Raw genomic sequence first — 21829 nt, 5'->3', positions numbered from 1 at the left:
ACACACACACACACACATATATATATACGCACAAAAACACACCCAGATCCACATCAAAGGCACAATGGATTAAGGTGCAAGCTCTCTGATATATACACAACTCCACTGACCAAACCAAAGCTCAAACAGCACCCAGCCTTGCTCCAAGTTCTCATTCCAAGTAAATATATTTGAGCCTTTGCCCCAAAGGAGGCTAGAATTCTCAATACTATTCCTACTGCAGTGATGGAGTTAAATGATCTCTGAGTACATCTGAATTTCCTTCTTTTTTTTAAACCCTACAGATTAGCCAAAACCCTGCCGTGCATCTCTGAAGGCTTGCCCCTTGCATTCTCTCTCTCTCTCTCTCTCTCTCTCTCTCTCTCTCTCTCTCTCTCTCTCTCTCTGTCTCTCTCTCTCTCTCTCTCTCTCTCTCTCTCTCTCTCTCTCTCTCTCTCTCTCTCTCTCTCTCTCTCTCTCTCTCTCTCTCTCTCTCTCTCTCTCTCTCTCTCTCTCTCTCTCTCTCTCTCTCTCTCCTCTGTTGACAGCCCAGTATAGTGCATCCAGCTGTAATCTGCCTGTGAGATGTAATGCGGTTCTTCCTCCTGTCCGTTTCGTTTAGCTGCTGGCTCGCAATCACATAGGCAGAAAACTCTCATCTTCTGGCTGGATGAAATAACATCAAAATATCAAAAGTGTGGACATAATGTCTGATTACTAAAATGGTTTTCAATACATTTGTAGCTTTATTGTACATCTTATCCCACCTGGTCTTTTACTGTATTGCTGTATCGGATCTTCCTTCTGTATCTGTCATTAATCCAGTTGAAGGATTGTCGATTGAGGCTCTCATTTTCCATCTTCGGGGGGTGGGGGGGGGTGGGGTTCCTCCTAGGCCTTTTCTGTCGTTGAACCTCTTCATCCATTACCTCCAGCGGTGTCATCTCCCTCCTCAGCCCCTCGTTCTTCTCTGCCAGCTATGACTGTCCAAGCCATTTATCGGCTGCCACACAAAAAGGTTATTTTATTCTCAGGTTTTTCTCTCTTGAGATCTTTGAATTGTTAAGAATGAGGGGAAAATCGTTCGTCAAAATCGTTTCCTGATTTAGTTTTTTTCTTATTTTGCACAATACAATCTTACCCTGTGTTCTGATTATATTGCCAATGTTTTTTCTATGTGATTACAAATGCTATTGTATTATTTTACTGTTGCTTCGGATAAAGGCATCTGGTCACTGATTAAGAGTGAATGTAAATGATCTATTATTATTTTGAAAGGTTAAAGTCCTCGAGTGACTTTATAGAAGGTTGTGCGACATCACGACACCTTCAACACCGACTTTAGCTCTGAACAAATGGCAGAAGGTACTTTCGGTTAACATGGCAAACTACAACCATAGTGGTGTCTAGTGCGCTGGTGTAATGGATATCTCTCCTTCTAGCTTTGAGACACCTGTCTGGTGTGTTTGATCTGATAGAAACATTGGAACTGCTGTTTCTTATTCTATCAGTGTTCAAATATAATGCTGTGTTTTTGCGAGGGCTTCTTCACAGTTCTGTTTGTTTGTTCTCTTTCCCACATGATTCTTCACAGAAGTCTGCTGAAGCTCCATGGAGTTTCTTAGAAGTGAAATCCAGATAAGTTTTCCTATAAAATCGGACCTGCTAAATATTCCTTGGCTTGCACCCAAACTTGTCTTTGTCTTCTCTTTTTGAGTCACATCATACTATATTTACATTCGTTTTGTCACATCCTTTTAAAATTGCTGTCCCATTTTTAACAGCAACAATGTAAATGGTGTGAATACAGAGTCTCCTCCTATATGTGTTCAGTCACCTGTGCACTTATGAAATAGAACAGGGCACATTTCCCACAGTGTAACAATAAACACTTCCTTTGAACTCATTGTTTCATATTGCTTTGTGTATAGTGGTGGGAATTCAAACGCAGCCTGCATGCATCCATGGGCAGGAAGCATCAACCAGCACAACACAACGTGATTGGATGGTGGTTCCATTGATCCTGCATCAATTAGGAGTTCAACATTCAACATTATGCAACCAAGACTTGCTCTCCTTTTCCTCCTTTGTCTCTTTCTGCCCGTATTCCCGTCTTCTTGTCTTCCTGTCTTTCTGTCTTTGTGTTCAGCTTTTAAAGTCTTTTTTGGAGAAGTAATCTAGGTCGTTAATGTGGAGGTTTTCACTCATGTAGAGCATTCAATAGCAGCGTTCAGGCTAGCACGGCCCCCCCCCCCCCAGGGGACAGTGTGCCAAGAAGAATCCTTTGAATATAGTAAAAAAAAAAAAATGACATGGTTAAGAAAAAATTAAGTTCACTCTTATTCAAATCTATTGCTTTTTGTATGGTTTCCGTGGGGTGTGTGTATAAAAGGGTGTGTACTTTCTCTTCGTTTGGCACTTTGGAAATAGAAGGGTGGGAGCAAATCAGGCCATTAATAATACAAACGTTCAAGCGGTTTAGTTGTGCCAACAGTATAATAATAACACTAGTTCCAGATATTACAGCTATGACTCATTGCGCTGGTATTCAGGAACCATGGCTGGACAAATTATTTTGCTGCTTAGAAATATGTTACACAAAGGGGATGTTGGTGTCATTTACTCTCCAGAAAGCACCCATGGATTCATAAAGTCAATTAAAAAAACAATACCAGGGTCATGGCCCCTTGGACTGGGCACACGATTTCCAACAAAACGATTAGAAACCACCGGATTATTCCATAGAATAAATGTGTTTTAAAAACCTCATAAATAAGGATAATAACAGGGATGGTACCCTGGGCTAACGTTTTCAGGGCAAATCATCTCCATCCCTCCATCTTTAGGAGGACCCTAGCGACGGTCTTTAGGAGGTCCCTAGCGACGGTCTTGGACCCTATAGCGACGGTCTTTAGAAGGTCCTTAATCGGCCATCTTTAGGAGGACCCTAGCGACGGTCTTTAGGAGGTCCCTAGCGACGGTCTTGGACCCTATAGCGACGGTCTTTAGGAGGTCCCTAGCGACGGTCTTTAGGAGGACCCTAGCGACGGTCTTTAGGAGGTCCCTAGCGACGGTCTTGGACCCTATAGCGACGGTCTTTAGGAGGTCCCTAGCGACGGTCTTGGACCCTAGCGACGGTCTTTAGGAGGTCCCTTAATGGGCCATCTTTAGGAGGACCATAGTGACGGTCTTTAGGAGGTCCCTAGAACTGGGCCATCTTTAGGAGGACCCTAGCGACGGTCTTTAGGAGGGCCCTAGCAGCGGGCCATTTAGAAATTATTACAAAAAAAAAAAAAGATGTTCAAGGGGACGACCTCATTGGACCCCATGCTGTGTGGGCTGAGCCATAATGCTATCAGTGCGGAACAGGGAGGGAGGCCAGTGAGAACGACTTGTAGTTCAGGTGTGAATTGTTATCCCTGGCCAATGAGGCCCTGGGGCAGCCTGATCCTACTGTATGTCACGCTCGCCTCTCTTCCTCAGAGACAATCTCAAGTGTTTTTTCCTGAATCCTCCTTTTCATGAAAACCTTTTTTTTTTCTTCTCCTAAGCCAATTTAAGGATTCTGGTTATGAAAACCTTGTAAGTAGCTGCTCTTGTTAGAAGCTCTGAAACAATTTCAAACTAAACGATTAGAAACTAACAGATTACTCCTTCGACAGAAAATAACATTACAATTTTCGATTCACAGTTAGTTAAAGATAAGTATAGATAGCCTATATATAATTTTATCACGGGGCTTTTAAGGTTATTAAACAGAGACAGAGCCTTAGGAGTCTATAGACTCCTACGTTTTTTTTTATCTGTTAATGAGCCACATATCCACCATCAATTATTGAACTTCTCTTAATTTACCTATTACCATGTGGACGGCCTATCAGGCAAGGCGAATGTTTCACAATTTATGTTATAATCTGCGATGATATCTTCAGCAGGATAATATTAGCAGGTTTCTTGATGGATGTACCTGAGGGTTTTTAGGTCTGCTTTTCCACAGTGGTGATCTGAAGTTCCCACACATACCTTTCCAGAATAGGATGCAAATCTATTGCTTAAGTCTCCAATTTATCTGGCCTGACCCGTGGAAACAATCATCACCACGGCTATCTGGCATCGAACCAGCCCTCTTCTCTGAAACCATTTGTAGCACCAAAAGTTATAAAGACACTGTCCCAGACAGTTATGAGGTTGACAGAGAATGCATCGCAGCTCTCATTGTTTGGCCTCTCCGTCAAGTAGAGCGCTCAGCACCTGTCTGGACATCATTCACTGATCAGACGGGCGGGGGGCCTTGATAGACCACGCACAACATCGGGGGCTCATTCCCTCTTTAAGCCCCTATACAAAGTAACCATACACAATATGCCAAGAGGCCTACCTAATCCACAACGAAAACATTCGAATGTCTCATCTGATATGCACATTTCTGGGAACAACAATTGTGAATTGGCAATATAGCCTAACTACATATCTTCTAAAAACACATTTTTTTAATCAATGTGCTGAACACTCCTCCCCCGGCTCCTCAGCACCAGTGACGTCAGGCCGAAGTGGAGCCGTCTGTTCTGCAGAGCGGAGCCTTGTCACGTGGTGTCGGGCGGAGGTTCGATGGAGCTTTCAATTTAGGAGCGCGATCGAAGAAAAAAAAGAATTTGACCTAGATCCCATTCAGGTAAGTTCCGCTGTTTTCATACAATGTAAGGCTTTCATATAAAGATTCGGATGAGGTTCAGAAGTAAGTGTTGGACTGAGGCTGCCACGGAAAGTCCACAAACAAACTTTAGACAGCAAATCACTCAAACCAGTGGTTTGGAAAATGAGCTCTACTGTGCTACTGTAGCAGTGTCGGGAGACTCCAAGCTGCGTTTAGGTTCGGGGAGAAAGAAGCCGAGTTCTTATTTGAATGCATCCTGTTGAGTGGACTTTGTGCATTTGTCTGCACTGTATTCACGTCACCAGTGTTGTTTTTATAGTGATACAACAATTCTACTTAAAAAGGATCTCAAGATGATAATCGGTTTATGCAAAAGTATAATAATGCACATCGTGAGTTAGATGCATGTTATTGTTGATGCATGCCCATGAACTTCAGTGGTGAGGGAGTTAAGTAGGCCTACTGTACTTATTTCCTGTCCCTCTGTGCGTCAGGCGTACCATAGATGATTGCTGCGTTCGGAAACCATGGATTTGCGCCAGTCTAGCATAAGTATGCAAAGTTAAAGATGAAGTGACCCAGACCCTGTCCAAACATGAGACGAATAGGGCTGCATCCATTTAAAAATGCCGTTATCGTTGTTCCTGCTTTTTTTTGAGTCTGGATGGGGTTTGGGCAGATGGGTGGTGCATAGATGCAGGCGTGTTAGAACCAGGTAGTCGCAAACAGTAGATGGAATGTGGTTCCTCTGAACGGAGACTCGACTAGCAGCGCAGTTGGAAGCCTCCCGAGTCGCTCCAGGGTCTCTGAAGCCTGGAGACTCTGTATGCCAGGCCCACGTTTGGAGAATCCAGTGTTTGGGTTCACAGATTACTCTCTGATTCCGAAGTGGTGTCAACAGAATGCAGAACCCCGCTTGGACCCCAGCTTGTTTTTGGTGCAAGTAGGCTTTGCCATGACAAACGTTTTTATCCGTTCAGAAGATTGCCTGTCATGCAACTTTTAAAGAGACTGTTCTGAGAGGCACGTTCGCGTGGTTTGGCCTTACATTCAGGCCACAGCGCTCTACCAGAGAACACTTTTCATGTGCCTTCATTGTCTCCCTCCTTTGCTCATTCATGCCCCGCTCCCTCAGCAACCTCACGTGTCCCTCTGTGTTCCTCTCATGCACCCCCCCACCCCCACCACCACCACCACCACCACCAGTCCATTCAGTTCTGCTACTGAAGGAAAGCCTGCAGTGTTTGAGTTCTGTGTTCAAACAGGATCTACCAGGCTCCGATCCAGATATCTTGCGCTGCCTTGCTCTAGCTTGTCCTGGCAGAGAGAATCTGTCAGCGACACGTTGCCTTGTTGTCCCACATTGACACATTTCATGTCCTTCTGTCGTTGAATCGAAGGTTGTTTTTAGTGTTCAGAAACCGTCCAGGAGGAAGGTCATAGTTTCATTCTTCTGGAAGTGTTTTGTCAGGAGAAGCGGGGGCTGGATGAGCAGGACGTGCAAACTGCCCCCAGGTCGTTTCATAACTGTCTGTCATCTCCTCTAGTTCCCTACACTCCTTTGGTACCAAGGCCCAAGCTGAAGGGACAACAGTCCCCCTTTTGTCCTTTACAATCCTTTACATCCTGCGACCTAAATTTACACCCGGAACCAGACTGAGCAGTGTTATTGTTTGGTCGATTCTCGGACCAACGGAGGTAGTCAAGTAGGTTGTAATAACAAATGTCTCCCACCGGCAGTAACTTATTCTGCAATCACTTCCCATCGCAAGCATTTTGCTGCTTGTGTTTGGGTTGCCTCCTCAAACTGCTTTGGAAACTCGTTCTATAAAAGTTAGTTGTTGTTTTTTTTTCCTTAGTTTCAAGCCATTAATTCTCCGATGACTGAGTGCTCCTGTTGTGTCTCGTCTCTGTCGGAGTGAGGGATGTGCAGCAACACAATGATCCTTGTCCAGCCTTCGACAATAGACATAATGGATGTGAACCAGGGAGGACAGTGTGGGGCGGTGCTGTCACCGTGTGAACCATCTTCATCATCCTGCGGTCGTCCCTCTGAGCCCCACATTGGCGTCTGTTTATTTACCCCCGAGAAACAGTCCTGACATCTCCATCCTCAACGGGATTCTAGCATGCTGGGATGTTGTTAGAAACTAAAGCTCTGAGACTGCAGCAGGTGTAGAAATTGTTGTGATTCTGCAGGTGTAAAGTATAAAGTGATGTGATTCTGCAGTTGTGAAGTATAAAGTGTTGTGATTCTGCAGATCTAAAGTAGAAAACGAAATTATGTGATTTCAGCAGGTCAAGTAAAAAGTGTTGTGATTCTGCAGGTGTATAGTAGAAAGTGTTGTGATTCTGCAGGTGTATAGTAGAAAGTGTTGTGATTCTGGAGGTGTAAAGTAGAAAGTGTTGTGATTCTGCAGGTGTAAAGTATAAAGTGTTGTGATTCTGGAGGTGTAAAGTAGAAAGTGTTGTGATTCTGCAGGTGTAAAGTATAACGTGTTGTGATTCTGGAGGTGTAAAGTAGAAAGTGTTGTGATTCTGGAGGTGTAAAGTAGAAAGTGTTGTTATTCTGCAGATGTAAAGTAGAAAGTTTTGTGATTCTGCAAATGTAAAGTAGAAATTGTTGTGATTCTGCGAATGTAAAGTACAAAGGGTTGTGATTCTGCAGGTGTAAAGTAGAAAAAATAATTATGTGGTTTCAGCAGGTGTTAAGTAAAAAGTGAGGTGATTTCATCCAGTGAGAGAAGAAAGCCAACCGCTGAGTTTTCAGGAGGTGTAAAGTAAAAACCAAAACTTTGTGATTTCAGCAGGTGTAAAGTAGAAACTGTTGGATCTGTAAATTAGAAAGTGTGATCTGTAAAGTATAAGCCCCACGGCTGTGCTGTGGTTATGGCGTAAGCAAGCGGTTAAAGATGAATGTGTACAAGAACACTGGGTTGAGGAAGGGAAGAGAGAAGGTGGAGCAGGAATAGAGTGGCACAGGAGGAGGAGAAGTAGCAGGAGCAGCAGCAGCCGGAGGAGGAGGAGGAGGAGGTGGGAGCTGGGGGAGGGTGACATCACTCTTTATTCCCTGCTCCTGTTTGTGTGAGGGAGGGGGGGGGGGGGGGGTTGCAGAAAAAGTAGGTGAGGGTTCGAGGACTTTAGAGAGGGGGGGGTTGATATCATTTATGTGCCAGCTTTGGGCCATATGGTAAAAATAATAAATACACATTAAGGCTTAAGCCCTTTTTTTAAATTAGATTTGTTTAGCTTTGTGATGAATGTGCATTTTCTTTGTAAGAACACTCTGTTTTCGATCACACAGTCGCCGCAATTAAAAAACAATTACCATCCTGACGGACAGCAACACAATTGGGGACCAGAGAGAGAGAGACACACACACACACACACACACACACACACACACACACACACACACTGTGTTGTTTGTTCTGATGACTTCCTGGTGTCTGTCTCCCTCTGTTCCCTGCAGCCTGTAGACCCACATTATGTACAGGAGCTTTAACAGAATGAAACACTGGGGTTGCCGGTTGGGATTCCTTTGCTCTTTAGCGATGTGTGCTGGATTAATTCGGGTGGTTAACGGGTAAACTAACTGGTTTCACTGCACTGTGCTGTTTCGTGTGGAAACAAACTCACAGGGCTCCTGCCGTTTGGTGCAGGGGCAAACCGCTTCTTTTGGGAATGTGTTGTAGCATGAAATGTTGTTCCGGTGACATTAAGTCAGATATAATGGGACGTGTGTAGCGGCACTGCACATGATCCTTGGTGAGGATGAGTTCATGAAGGCCTGTTGTCAGATGCGCTGGTCTGATGCGGTATCAGTGCTCCCCGTCGGTCCTGGCCTGTGAGGCACATTCACCCTGCAGCACAAAAGAGACTTTGTGTGCAATTTTCTGCAACTTTGGACGGTCTGTGAAGTGTACAATGTAGACGACTCCCACAGCATTGCATCCCACCAGGCTGTTGTCTGTTTCCCTTCATCCATATCCGTAGTTCATTCATTCATCATCGTTTAAAATTATTCTTTTGTAATATATTCCTTTTATTATTATTACAGGGGTTCCGACGAAAAACGTAGGAACACTATTGCATTCATTAGTACTATAAGGGGTCCTACGAACAATTTAGGAACCCTATTGTATTAGTATTTTTAACCTGACTTTTTGGCCTCAAATGTTATAAAAATTGGCTTGTAGAACTCGTAAAATGTGTAAGGGAATCAAAATATGGGCTAGAATAACACATAGATGTTGCTATAACAAGGCCTGGAAGTTCAGCATTTCATCAGGCTGCCATTACCACTACGAAGGTGCAATATGCATGAAACATGATGAACAACTTTCAAATCGCAACCCATAGGTTCAGACCATTTAAATAAAGTGCAGTGACCACATGTTACCAGGATGAGCCTTGCGGCGGTGGAAGGATTGGAGGCAGTGGTGGGATGTGAGCAAGGCCGTTGGCCTGAATTTATTCAGGTACAAAAAATGGTCCGTATGGAGGCAAAAATGAATGAACAAAAACCGAAATCAATAATTCAAAATAACTCAACATCTAAACATTCAATAATCCAAAAACCGTCCTCCCCTCGGCACTAATGAAGCCCTTGGCTCGCCTAAGGGCCAGGTGTTGTCACCAGCTCACCTCTTGGCAATTTCATTGCCATATATTCCATGGTGGGCTGGAAAGTTAATGGAGCCGTGCACTTCAAAATAGGTCCATAGCAAGGAGCCGTTTGTTTCAGTACGGCTCCTTTCAGCTGCCCACCCAACATCAACTGCTAATAAAACGCTTGAGGAGGCGTTTTGAAAAGAAAAAACTTACATTTTTTTAGAACAGGGTAGAAAGATAATTATGAGCCTTTGATTGATATCCAGACATTTTTTGCGGGGACACAAACCTGTTCCCCACTTGTATTGGAGTGGACGGCGATATCTACTTCTGGGCCACATGAAATGACGGACCCCCGTCCACTCCCAGCTAAAACAGCTGCAATACCAGGTTTGGCCTCTGAGCACGGGTGGATTGCGGAAGTATATGCCTATCCTGGGGGCCTGCCCCCACACCGCACAAATGTTCTTCCGGACTTCACGTCGGGTCCTCCCGCAGCCCCCGGCACCCGGAAGCCAGCGCAACCGTGACGTGAGTGTTTTTACGTTGTCCTTGTTTGTACCGTGTCCCCTGACCGGCTTCCTCATAGCGTGTGTTTTTTGTGTGTTGCAGGTGGCGTCATGAATGTGTTTGAATGTTCTGTGTGTGTTAAATAAAAGGGTACTTGTAAATCCCGGTGTCAGTCCTGTTTTTGTCCATTGCCTGTGGTAACGGGCAGCCGCACCGTTACACCACAACTTGACCAAAGGCCAACACTCAAACAGATTCGGTGCCGGAGATGGTAAAAGCTGCAAACTTGGCACACATGTACCAGTTGACTGTGGGACTATATGGTGTAAAATGCATAGCAATAAAGCAAAAGACGGCAGAGATATACATTTTAAAGTGAAATACATTTGAAGTTCTCCTTTCTGAACAGCGGCCTCTCTACAACGCAGACTGGGCCTTAAAGCGGTACACGCGTCACTTCAGAAACGTCAGTTTGACAGTGGATTTTGATACAGCATGCTACAAAAGTTAACTTCCGGTAAACCATTTTTTAAGGCATACCCAATATCATATTACCATTCTGACCAAGCTCACCATACCTCCACGTACGGAAGACTTATATTCTTCAAAATATATTCTAATCTGCCCTTGGCAGTCGACATGTCCATTTAGTGTAGTGGTATTTCACCAGACTTGTGTCAGAATACAATAAGGTATTCATAAGGAAAATTATTTTCTTATTTACCAAATGTAGTATGCAGTATGTATGTTGTATTCCTGAGATAAAGTTCTTACCTTGTATGATTACTTATATGATGGTTAGGTTGAAAGATATCCATGGACTGTTAACACACCTGCCATCACATGTCACATACATCAATAAGATTTGTTTTGACGTATTGTATGACTGCACTCGATAAAAGGAAATGAATAAAAAAAGTTCAGAAAAATAAATAAAATGATTATTTTGTTTGTTCAATCATTTATTCCTCTATCCATCCAGTTGCTAAATTATATTTTAATTTACATGCCCTATTTTCCCCCTCCATCATTCATGTTAATATTTTCTTCTTCTTCCTTCCCCCGCCCTGTCCGGCCCTGTCTCTCCGGGCCTCTGCTGGTCTCCCCTGATCTCTCTCCCTCCCAGCGATGCATTTCCAGGAGTGGTTCCGCTCCGTCCAGGCGGGCGGCCCCGGGGCCAAGGCGGAGTGGGAGGACGTCTGGCGTCTGCTCCCCTCCTTCCCGCTGTCGTCGTTCTCCCTGTCGTCGCTGTCGCCCTGCTCGCTGGTGGGCCTGGGCGCCCTGGCCTCCCTCACCGCCTACTGGCTGGCCACCCGGCCGCGCCCCACCCGGCCGCCCTGCGACCTGCAGGCCCAGTCGGTGGCCGTGGAGGCGAGTGACCCCCCCCCCCTCCACCCCCATCTCCCCCTCGTTGTCATCCCCGTGTTTACATTAATATTGAGGGCATTCAGCAGTCGCTTTTATCCAAAGCAACGTACAAGAACTGCATGTGTCAAAAGAAAGAGAAACAACACATCGCTGTCAGTACATTAAAGATAATTATAGAAACAAGTGCAAAACTCACTCAACTCTTGCTAGGTTAACCCATACCCCGCATACAACAACGATAGCTAGGATAGGATGCTACAAAATGCTAAGTGCTATTTTTAAGTGCAAAGACGTACAACATACAATATGTGCGTAAGAGGGGTGTTGGTGGGGGGGGGGGGGGAGGCGGTAGCGTGTGCAGAGTCTAGGTGAACTCTGAACAGGTGAGACGTGAGTCTTTTGCCAGTCCTGACGTCGGCAGGGAGCTCGTTGCACCACTGCGCTGCAGAAACAGAGAAGAGTTGCGACTTCGATGATCGACCTTTGCTTGCTCAAAGGCATGGAGGTACCCGACGTCCAGCCGAGGGAGTTGAGCGGGGGGTTATGTGTCGTGTGGCCCGGGGCCGGTGTCTCAGACGTGGTTTGTGTCTCTCAGGGAGGAGAGCCGAGCTGCCGTCGCTCCGCCCTGCTGCCGGACGACGTGCTGCTGGAGTTTTACTACCAGGACACGCGGACGGCCTACGACATGTTCCAGAGGGGCCTTCGCGTCTCTGGTGAGGCCCGGGCGTCTCCTGGCACCCCCACCCCCCCCCCCCCCCACCCCACACTTGTAGTCCAGGCGGTGTTCATGTTCGCTGCGTGGACGTAGTTTCTAAAATTGTGCCGAGCTCCGGTGCTCTGACTCTTAGATCCCGACAAAGGCCCCCGGAGGACGGCAGCCCTCCTCCGGGGGCCTGTCAGCCAGCGGGTCTTTACAGAGCGCTGCTTTCCACGGCAGCGAGGAAGATAACACAGAGCAGGACGCCGTGTCTCCCGGCTGCTCGCCTCACTAGATCTCTGCAGCGGGAAGATCAGGAGTTAGAATTCTCCAGTTGTCAAGACTACGAGAGAGAGAGAGAGATGGAGGGAGGGGAAGAGAGATAGAGAGAGAGAGAGAGAGAGAGCAGCTCCAGACGAGAGTGATTACCCTGGGCCCTGATAGCAGGCTAACACATCTCGTCCAAGTGAAGATGGTGTCCTTGACTTCAACTAATTAAGTAAAGCAGATAACGTACTTTGGTCCATGGCTGTACTGAGCCACGTTCTCATCTTGATAAACTAGTGCCCAGCCGCGAGCACTGGCTAATCGGAGCTGCTCTCCGCCCCATCTAGTTCTGGTTTTGTTCCTGAAGTTGGTCGGGTTCCCTCGTGGGTGACGTTCTACTTGACGGTCCAGACGGTCCGTAAACGGTTCTAAATGATCCTGACCCCACTGGAGGACATCCTCAGGGTAGGACCGGTCCAGACTCTGCTGGGACCGGGCCGTGCATCTGGAAGGTCGTTAACGTCAGAATTGGGCCAAAAGTCGCGGAGTGGGAGCCAGGCATGAATGAATCACCGAAATAAAGAATGAGCTTGGCCAACAGATAAAATACTAAAAGGAAAATCATGGATCCAAACGAACGGCGGCGTCTGTTTGATGAAGCACCTGACCATGCCCCCTCTCCCATTAGGAGGCGGACCCTGTCTTGGTTTCCGGAAACCTGGCCAGCCCTACGAGTGGATAGCCTATAGTGAGGTAGGAAAGAGTGTGTGTGTGTGTGTGTGTGTGTGTGTGTGTGTGTGTGTGTGTGTGTGTGTGTGTGTGTGTGTGTGTGTGTGTGTGTGTGTGTGTGTGTGTGTGTGTGTGTGTGTGTGTGTGTGTGTGTGTGGTTGACGACTATGTGTAGTTGACGTGTGTGTGTGTGTGTGTGGGGTTGACGACTATGTGTAGTTGACGTGTGTGTGTGTGGGGTTGACAACCGTATGTGTGGTTGACGTGTGCGCGTGTGTGTGCTCAGGTAGCTGAGCAGGCCCAGGTGATGGGCTCTGGACTGCTGGCCAGCGGCTGCCAGCCGAACCCCCAGCAGTTTGTTGGTATATTCGCCCAGAACCGACCAGAGGTAGGAGCAACTGTCAACTCCTGTTTTCATCATCAATTCATATTTACTTGCAGCATAACGGGTGTTTTTCTTTCTCACATAAAACCTCAATATGGTGCCAATCAGTATGTGGTCCAAATCACAATCAAAGCCTTTTTCTTTCTTGAATCATAAATTCTAATCAGGGTTTATCCTCCAGCTTAAAGAGAAGGAAAAACAACAACAACAGCTTGTTGTGAAGAAGTTTTATTTTTGAAAGGAAATATCTATATACTCTCCGGTATTACACACTATTGATGTACTCTCTGGTATTACACACTATAGATATACTCTCTGGTATTAGGCACCATTGATCATCGGAGCTGCTTGCGTCAAAGCCTGACGTGTTTAGTCTTGAACTCTAGTGAACTCTGGAAGCGGATCTGAAGTTACAGTCTGACCACTAGGTGGCAGCAACACCTTAATCACCGGGAATTGTATAATTGTTTTTCAGCGAACACAATTGTTTTGAATAACAATAACGCCAGCAATATGTAACCCTTTAATATGTCCACTAACTTTAAGACAAATGCTTTCTTTTTGTGATTATCTGTGAATATCCTAATGTTCGACCTGTGTTTGTTCATAATGATGACTCTGGGAAAGGATCCATTCCATAATAATATAGACGGTCCTTTGACAGAGTAATACTGCTGCTTTGTCTCCCCCTGGTGGCCACAGTGGACCATCTCAGAGCTGGCCTGCTACACGTACTCCATGGCCGTGGTGCCTCTGTACGAAACCCTGGGGGTGGAGGCCATGGTGCATATCCTCAATCTGGGTGAGACCTCTCTTAAGGAAAATAGAAGTACAGTATATTGTACCTAATACATGCGTCTATGAGTCACCTAGACTCTGCATAGACTCCTTCCTTTCCCCACACCCCTCTCTTATGCACTTATTGTATGTCGTACGTCATGGCACTTATTGTATGTTGTATGTCCTGCCACTTAAAAGATAGTACTTAGCATTGTGTAGCATTTTATCATGGCTATCTTTGTTTTTATACGGGGAATGGGTTAGCGATTATTAGTGCTTGGTACTTGGTGCTAGGAACATCCATACTGTACCGACAGCCATATATTGTTGTTTCTCTTCCCTCTGACAAATCTGCTTATTGTAAGTCGCTTTGGATTAAAGTGTCTGCTGAATGTAATGTTACATGTTTAGTCACGCGTGTAGTTACAATATACATTGAGTTGATGAAGTGATGTACCTATGAAAGCGGAGATCTCGCTGGTGATCTGCGACCGTGAGGAGAAGGCCGCCGCCCTGCTGGAGAACAAGGAGCAGGGCGCCACGCCCAGCCTGTCCTGCCTGGTGCTGTTCAGTGACGCCAGCGCCGCCCTGGTGGAGAGGGGGCAGCGGTGCGGCGTGGAGATCCTGCAGCTGACCCAGATCATGGTGGGTCCCGGGGCACAGCGGGACAGGGGAGACCCTGGGGAGACCTTAGTGGGTCCCGGGGCAGGGGAGACCCTAAGCTGGAGGTCCGTTGATGAGTCTCGTCATGAGTTAGTTACTCTTCTTCTCATCCTCTTCTCAGGAACTTGGAAGACAGAACCTGCAGGATCCGATTGTGAGTGGATTTTTAGGCAATGTTTGCTTCCTTCCCTGCTTCCAAATCATGGAAAACATGTCTATTATTGCACAAAAAGAATCGGCTGGCACAAATATTTAAAGATGATTAGATTATAGACAAAATCTTATTTATTTCAAATATTTTTTAGATATTAATCAAGTTCATGCTCATGTTCTGTCTCTCCGTCTCTCTGTCTGTCTCTCTCCCTGTCTGTCGGTCTGTCCCAGCCTCCAAAGCCTGAGGACCTGGCTGTGGTCTGCTTCACCAGTGGCACCACAGGTACCCCCCCCCCCATAAACATCCTAAACGCTGCAGTACCCCCCCCCCCCCCCCCCCCCCCCCCTCTGCTGCTGGGGGCCTGGGGCCACCGCAGTAATAATCTGTTGTTTATTTACCCAGGGAAGCCCAAGGGAGCCATGATCACCCACGGCAACATCGCCTCCAACACGTCCTCTGTCATTAAGATCCTGGAGGTCTGTCTGCACACATCCGCCTCCTCCTCTAATTGACAACAGCCCCTGAGCGCCGCTGCCCCCCCCACCACCACATCTCTCTCTCTCTCTCTCTCTCTCTCTCTCTCTCTCTCTCTCTCTCTCTCTCTCTCTCGCTCTCGCTCTCTCTCTCTGTGTGGGTAATGGAGGGATTAATTGGTTGTTTGATTGTCCCTAGTAGCTGAGATACTTTTGGAATCTAATTGCCGCTACGTTAAGAGTTCCGCGTCTATGAACTGCTGTTTCAAACGCTGGTTGTGTGGCAGGTGCTGCTACATGTTGTTTGACTGTTGGCTGTGGCTGTATTCTCTTTAATCATGGTCCCTGTCTGTCCTTCCTCCTTTCTCTCTCGTGACTCAGGGCTCATTTGTGATTGGCCAGGAGGACGTGTCCATCTCCTACCTGCCACTAGCACACATGTTTGAGAGGATGATCCAGGTATTCCTCCCTCCTCCCGCCTTCCATCCCTATGCATCCCAACCACCTCCCCCCTGACTGTGTGTGTGTGTGTGTGTGTGTGTGTGTGTGTGTGTGTGTGTGTGTGTGTGTGTGTGTGTGTGTGTGTGTGTGTGTGTGTGTGTGTGTGTGTGTGTGTGTGTGTGTGTGTGTGTGTGTGTGTGTGTGTGTGTGTCAGCTCTCCATGTTCTGCCACGGGGCCCGGGTGGGCTTCTACCAGGGGGACATCTCCCTCCTCATGGACGACATCAAGACCCTGAAGCCCACTCTCTTCCCCGTCGTGCCGCGCCTCCTCAACCGCATCTACGACAAGGTGAGGACGCCGCCTGGCCCCGCCCACAACGGCACATCAACAGCCTTCACCCCCTGATGGCAAATCACTTGAGGTCATCCCCAAGGCCCCGCCCCCAATGCCACATCAACGGCCTTCACCCCCTAATGAGCAATGTACTAGAACCAGCAAGCAAACAACTCATGACCCACTGCATTCCTGGTGCCAGCTCTGAGGTCAACCGGCTCTGGGCCTCTGGCATTCTTCTAGTGATTATAAAAAATTATCAAACCTAGATAAGATAAACTGTATACAAAATCAGCAGTTGAGAACTTCTCAGAGATGAGTAAGTGCTTAATTCAGTTGACACTTGTTGTTGCGAGCCGAGCACAAACCCCACCCCCACCAAGACACACACACATACACACAACCTCCCTATTTTTCAAACCCTGTCTACGGCCCTGTCATTTCTTGTAGACTGAAGTGAAATAATGCCTTTTAAAACATTTCATGAAGCACACCACGTAGAGTAGAAAACTGCATAGCAAAAAGGGTCTGGAAGAGAAAAGTGTCAACCCGTGACTGGTTGTGTTCTCCTTCTCATGCCCCTCCTGCAGATCCTGGGCTCCATGACGTCCCCGCTGTGGCGGGCTCTGCTACGCTACGCGGTCCGCAGGAAGCAGGCGGAGCTCAGCAGCGGCGTGGTGCGCAACAACAGCTTCTGGGACAGGCTGGTGTTCAACCGGATCCAGGTGAGAGGCAGGCCCTCCAGGAGGCTGTGGGGGGGCACGGCCTCCAGGGTCTCTTCCTCCAGGAGGCTGTAGGGGGGCTGGGTCTCTTCCTTCAGGGTCTCTGGATCTCTTCCTCCAGGCGGCTGTAGGGGGGCTTGGTCTCTCCCTCCTGGGTCCGCCTCCAGGGTCCAGCTCGCGTATGGACCGCCGGAGACAGTGATGGACCCCAGGGGGTCCGGCAGGGAGTAGACCCTGATGTCCCCAGCTTCCCTGTAGGTCCTGGGACAGGAGACCAAGCGCCCGCATGCTCCTGGGTGACCGTCACAGCGTGCCACAACCGCACATCTCTGACCCGTGGGTTTTCCTCCTCTGCGTTCCAGGCCGGTTTGGGCGGGAACCTGCGGTTCATCCTGACGGCGTCGGCGCCCATCTCGCCCACGGTGCTCTCCTTCCTGCGGGCCGTCCTGGGCTGCCTGATCTTCGAAGGCTACGGCCAGACAGAGTGCACCGCCGGCTGCACCTTCTCAATGCCGGGAGACTGGAGCGCAGGTGAGGGCTAGAGGACGGAGGAAGGTTGGAGGGAGGGATGGAGGAAGCGGATGCTCTCACGGTGGCCTAGTTGAACACCAAAGGCCCGAAACACGACTGTTAGAGCAAAACCTGACGGCGTTGAGCAGATTCTCATTTCCACCATGCACTAAAGAACATTTTTGCAGTGATGCACAAACTGTGTGGATAAATAACATACAGGATTTGGTTTGTGTTTTTGTGTATATCAGGTCACGTCGGAGCTCCCCTGCCGTGTGCGATGGTGAAGCTGGTTGATATCCCGGAGATGAATTACTTCGCCAAGAACGGCGAGGGAGAGGTGAGGGAGAGAGGAGAACGCACGAGTGACTCTGATGATCACCCTGTTGGCACTCACCCACTTTCCCTCTCACACAGAATCCCACTCACACACAATCTCACCCTCTCTCACTCACACACTTTCACTCTCACACAGCCTCCCTCACTAACCCCGGCCCTCCCCCCAGATCTGTATCCGGGGCCCCAGCGTGTTCAGGGGCTACCTGAAGGACCCCGAGAGGACCCAGGAGGCGCTGGACCCTGAGGGCTGGCTTCACAGCGGGGATGTGGGCCAGTGGCTCCCAGTAAGATGAGAGGATGTGGAATGTAAAGTAGGAGTCTCTGGGTGACCAAATTGTGATGAATAGTGACCCGTTGCCGTGGTGGCAACGGGTCACTATTCATGACCCGTTGCCGTGGTCACTATTCATCCCCCCATGGGGATGAGTAGTGTTTTTATTGAAGGGCCGTGAGCGCCTCTGATCTGAACCTGACCTCTGTCTCCGTTGGGCAGAACGGGACGCTCCGGATCGTCGACCGGAAAAAGCACATCTTCAAGCTGTCCCAGGGCGAGTACATCGCCCCGGAGAAGATCGAGAACGTGTACATGCGCTGCGTTGTGGTGCTGCAGGTGTTCGTCCACGGCGACAGCCTGCAGGTACCTCAGACCGGCGGCCCAACGCAGAGGGAACACAGAGTACACGTTTCCCTCCTCGGATGTAAACGTGACCCTGCTCCTCTCTCCCCAGTCCCATCTCATAGGCATCGCCGTCCCCGACCCGGAGGTGTTCACCGATTGGACCAAGGAGCGAGGCTTCGTGGGCTCGTATGAGGAGCTGTGCCAGAACCCAGTGCGTCATTCTTCACTCACGAATTTAAGATCCTTATCCTTACCCTTGAATATATTTAGCTTATTAGCTTAGATGACAATGTGTTAAGATTACATTAACATTAGGGTAGGATCTTCATTAAGTCAATATAGTGTTCAAGTTGAGATTAGGGAAACACTAGGTTAAGATCAGGGGTTTACAGTTGTAAGCATCTTAAAAATATGATCTTGATTTAAACCTCACAGCAGGTATTAAAGTGGACTTAAAGGCTGTTTCCACAGGATGTGCAGAAGGCTGTGCTGGAGGACATGACAGCTGTGGGGAAGGCAGGAGGCCTCAAGTCCTTCGAGCAGGTGAGGAACTCGCCCTCATTTAAAAGCTGCTAAGACCCCATACTTCAGCCAGGGACTTGTTCGTTTTGTGTTTCTCTGTCCCTCTCTCTTCGTGTCTGACCCTCTGTTGTGTCTCCCTCTCTCTTCATATCCCGTTTGTCCATCTGGCCCCTCTCTGCGTGTCACGTCTCCCTCTGGTCTGTCCCTCTCTCCCCACGTCTCTCTCCCTCCCTCTCCTTGTCTGTCCCTTTGTCCCTCTGTCTCCTCCAGGTGAAGGCTCTGTACTTGCATCCTGAGATGTTCAGCGTGGCGAACGGTCTCCTGACGCCCACGCTGAAGAGCCGGCGTGTGGATCTCCGCCGGGTCTTCCAGGAGCAGATCACAAGGATATACGGCACCACGCCCGTGTAGCTCCTCCTCCCTACGGAGCTCTGCCCCCCCCCCCCGCCCCCCGCAGCCTGGCCTCTGATTGGAGGGAGGAGAATAGCAGCAGAGGAACGGAGTGGTTCATTAGAAGCTCTGAACGCAGGTCTTTTCCAGTGAGACCTGGTCCAGCACCTTCAGTCACGTAGAGATGTGTTCTAGAAGTGTCATCGTTTCTGTATATTGTTGTTCCCTTAATTTAACACTATGGGTCTGAATTATTTTTGTCTGGTTTTCCACATTTGCAGGCATAAATTACCTTGAAGGCCTTGGTTAATATTTTGGGGTAGTTTAAATATTACTTAACAAAGTAATTTATTGAGAACCGAAGGTAAATAAGGGGAATACTCCTATAGGATAGACTTTTTTTGTAACATGGCTATGGCAGCAAACATTAAGTGTGTAAAGAGTTTAGCCAGTAGGTAGCTAATCCCAACAAAAGACAAAAGAAAGTTAATTAGTATTAAGAGATTGTTACTGATGTGCTTTTAATTTAACAAATGACCCTACAAGTGAAGGTAATTTGTTGTTCAAGACATGTGTACCCATTTTGAAATGCTTAAAGAATGACAGATCATATGAGTCCATTTATTTCAACGCTGATTGTACATGCATGAGAATTTTTGATATTAGTGTTACAATTTTCCTGGCATTAATCCATTCGCAATAAGTCCTATTCTGATTTTAAAATATTCACTCACATTACAAATCAAACACCAAAACAAGTTAAAAAAGCTAAACTAGTCCATTTTAACCAAACAAGAATTTTTTTCAAGGCAATGTCCTTCATGAGATTAAGTCATTTTACAATCTTCCTTCCACTGATTAACCTTGAATAGCGGTCCACTTTTGAACATTCCGACAAGAGTGTAGAGAAAAACGGTTGGTCCAAAAAAGGATTAAGATTTTACTGAATTGTACAACTTAGAAAATCTGCCTCCCTTTAAATTAGAGGACCAGTAGACGCCAAACAATGGAACAAAGAAAGAACAGCTGAGGCCGAGGAGCGCTACATTCCAGGTTTGACCACTAGAGGGAGCCACAGTCTCGGCTTTGAGACGTGTCTCTCCTGTTCAGAACAGGTTCCACTTCGCGGTTCAGGCACGATGCACTTGACTATAAAAAGGCCCTTGCCAGTCAGGTGAAATGTGGGCCCATGTTGTTGTTACTTGGTTTAAACGTCATGACAAAAAAAAAAACATAATTCAACATGGCACCATGCTAACAAGGGATTACCCCCCACCAACTCTTACAAATAATAAGGAAAATGAAGCGTTAAATTACTACAATCATTCTGCCCCTAAAGACGCATCGATCTCTCCCTGATCCAGCACCTCGTTCAACGCTGTGCCGCTAGTCAGACTCACATACAAAAATATACGTCTTCTCTCCTCTATGCCGCTGAAACAAAACGCTGCGGAGAAGTTTAGGAGTTATGAGCTCTGAAAGAAGTTATTATATTAAAACGTATCGACAACATGGCCGCGGGGCGGATGGCTTTTGGGGTTTCAACGGGGGAACGGAGTAACGGTATAAATCCGGTGGTCGGATTGTGTCTGTTGGTCCTCGAGCCAGACAGCCAAACCTTCACCACCACCACCTCAGTCGTCGGCGACGATGGAGAGGGCCCGCAGCTCGGCCAGCTTGGCCTCGTTCTCCCGCTCCCTCTCGCCGTCTGTCAGCGCGCCCTGGTCGATCTGATCCGTCAGCTCGCTGAAGATCTTATGCATCTCTGTGAAGTACACCACCTACGGGGGGGGGGGGGGGGAGAGATCAGAGAGTAAGAGAGAGACAGACAGAGAGAGACCAGAAATTAAGAGAGACAGACAGAGAGACGGAGACAGAAGGAATGGTGAGGAGGGTGAGAGAGCGAGACGGATACCAGAGACAGACAGACAGACAGACAGCGAGGGAGACAGAGAGAGGAAGGGGGGGCGAGAGAGATAAAAAGAGAGACAGAGCGACAGAGCAGAAAGCGATTGATCAGAAGTCCCTCCCTGAGCACGCCTCTCTCTCCCACCTCTCTAATGACAGTGGAATGGCGGATACCGCGGATATCAAACACACATAAACCCCCAAAAAAGCCAACAGTTGAGTGGGTAGCGCTCCCCCTCCCCCCGTCAGACGAGATGCTGGCTGGGCGCCCCCCCGCCCCCCCCCCTCCTAGTTCATGAGTCAGGCTCCCCAGAGAGTCCCTTTGATGATAAATTGACTTTAATCACATTATAAGACTCCAGAAGAGTGGGCAGACAATGAAAGAACTGGGAATCACAGCCCCCCCCCCCTGCCGCCCTCCCCTGCACACTTCTGGATATTTATTCAGCGCAGCTTAAGGCCTGGCGCTCTGCTGTGACAGTTCCTGTTTCGGGCGAGGAGCCGACTGAGGAACCAGCTCACATGCAAATAATCGGAACAAAAAAAAGGGGCGAAAACTGTCAATGCAGGAAGTCAAACTTTTTTTTTTATTTGTTATACTATAAATAGAACCATTCTCACTGATTGGTTGAAATCAGTAAACAAGTTGAGTTGGGGGGCCTGTAAAGTTTTTTTTGTTTTGTTGTGGTGTGATGTTTGCACAAGAATGTGCCCCTGAAACCCCACGCGGGGGCCCGTTTAACGCTGGGGACTGTGTGGACTGGGGGCCCG

The 21829-nt window shown here is 47.8% G+C and overlaps 2 protein-coding genes across 8 annotated transcripts in view; one reads left to right on the top strand and one right to left on the bottom strand.

Annotated features, from left to right (window-relative positions):
- The first annotated feature begins 4529 nt into the window (after positions 1–4529).
- acsl2 (acyl-CoA synthetase long chain family member 2) lies at positions 4530–19760 on the top strand. Of its 7 annotated transcripts, none has more exons than XM_030358208.1 (22): positions 9658–9778; positions 9860–10028; positions 10186–10274; positions 10884–11128; positions 11721–11838; positions 12778–12842; positions 13105–13206; positions 13906–14005; positions 14450–14628; positions 14768–14800; positions 15031–15082; positions 15203–15276; positions 15655–15732; positions 15929–16063; positions 16639–16773; positions 17133–17301; positions 17532–17620; positions 17787–17903; positions 18113–18256; positions 18348–18449; positions 18710–18781; positions 19031–19760. In XM_030358208.1, exons 3-22 carry the CDS (start codon positions 10253–10255, stop codon positions 19169–19171), a joined length of 2172 nt encoding a protein of 723 aa, XP_030214068.1. In that variant the 5' UTR covers positions 9658–9778; positions 9860–10028; positions 10186–10252; the 3' UTR covers positions 19172–19760. The 7 variants fall into 7 exon arrangements, with proteins under 7 accessions (XP_030214071.1, XP_030214067.1, XP_030214068.1 ...); XM_030358206.1 differs by having other exon boundaries at positions 10167–10274; XM_030358207.1 differs by lacking the exons at positions 9658–9778; positions 9860–10028 and adding an exon at positions 4542–4651 and having other exon boundaries at positions 10167–10274.
- The window catches only part of bin3 (bridging integrator 3), a 32855-nt gene continuing 30781 nt past the window's right edge, over positions 19756–21829 (bottom strand). Inside the window, exon 9 of the mRNA XM_030358214.1 lies at positions 19756–20931. Coding sequence (XP_030214074.1) covers positions 20785–20931 — 147 coding nt within the window. The 3' untranslated portion in view covers positions 19756–20784. The remainder of the gene's footprint in view (positions 20932–21829) is intronic.

Source organism: Gadus morhua, chromosome 6 (assembly GCF_902167405.1).
Source record: "Gadus morhua chromosome 6, gadMor3.0, whole genome shotgun sequence".
Lineage (NCBI taxonomy): Eukaryota > Metazoa > Chordata > Actinopteri > Gadiformes > Gadidae > Gadus > Gadus morhua.
This window is presented reverse-complemented; position numbering and strand designations above follow the sequence as displayed.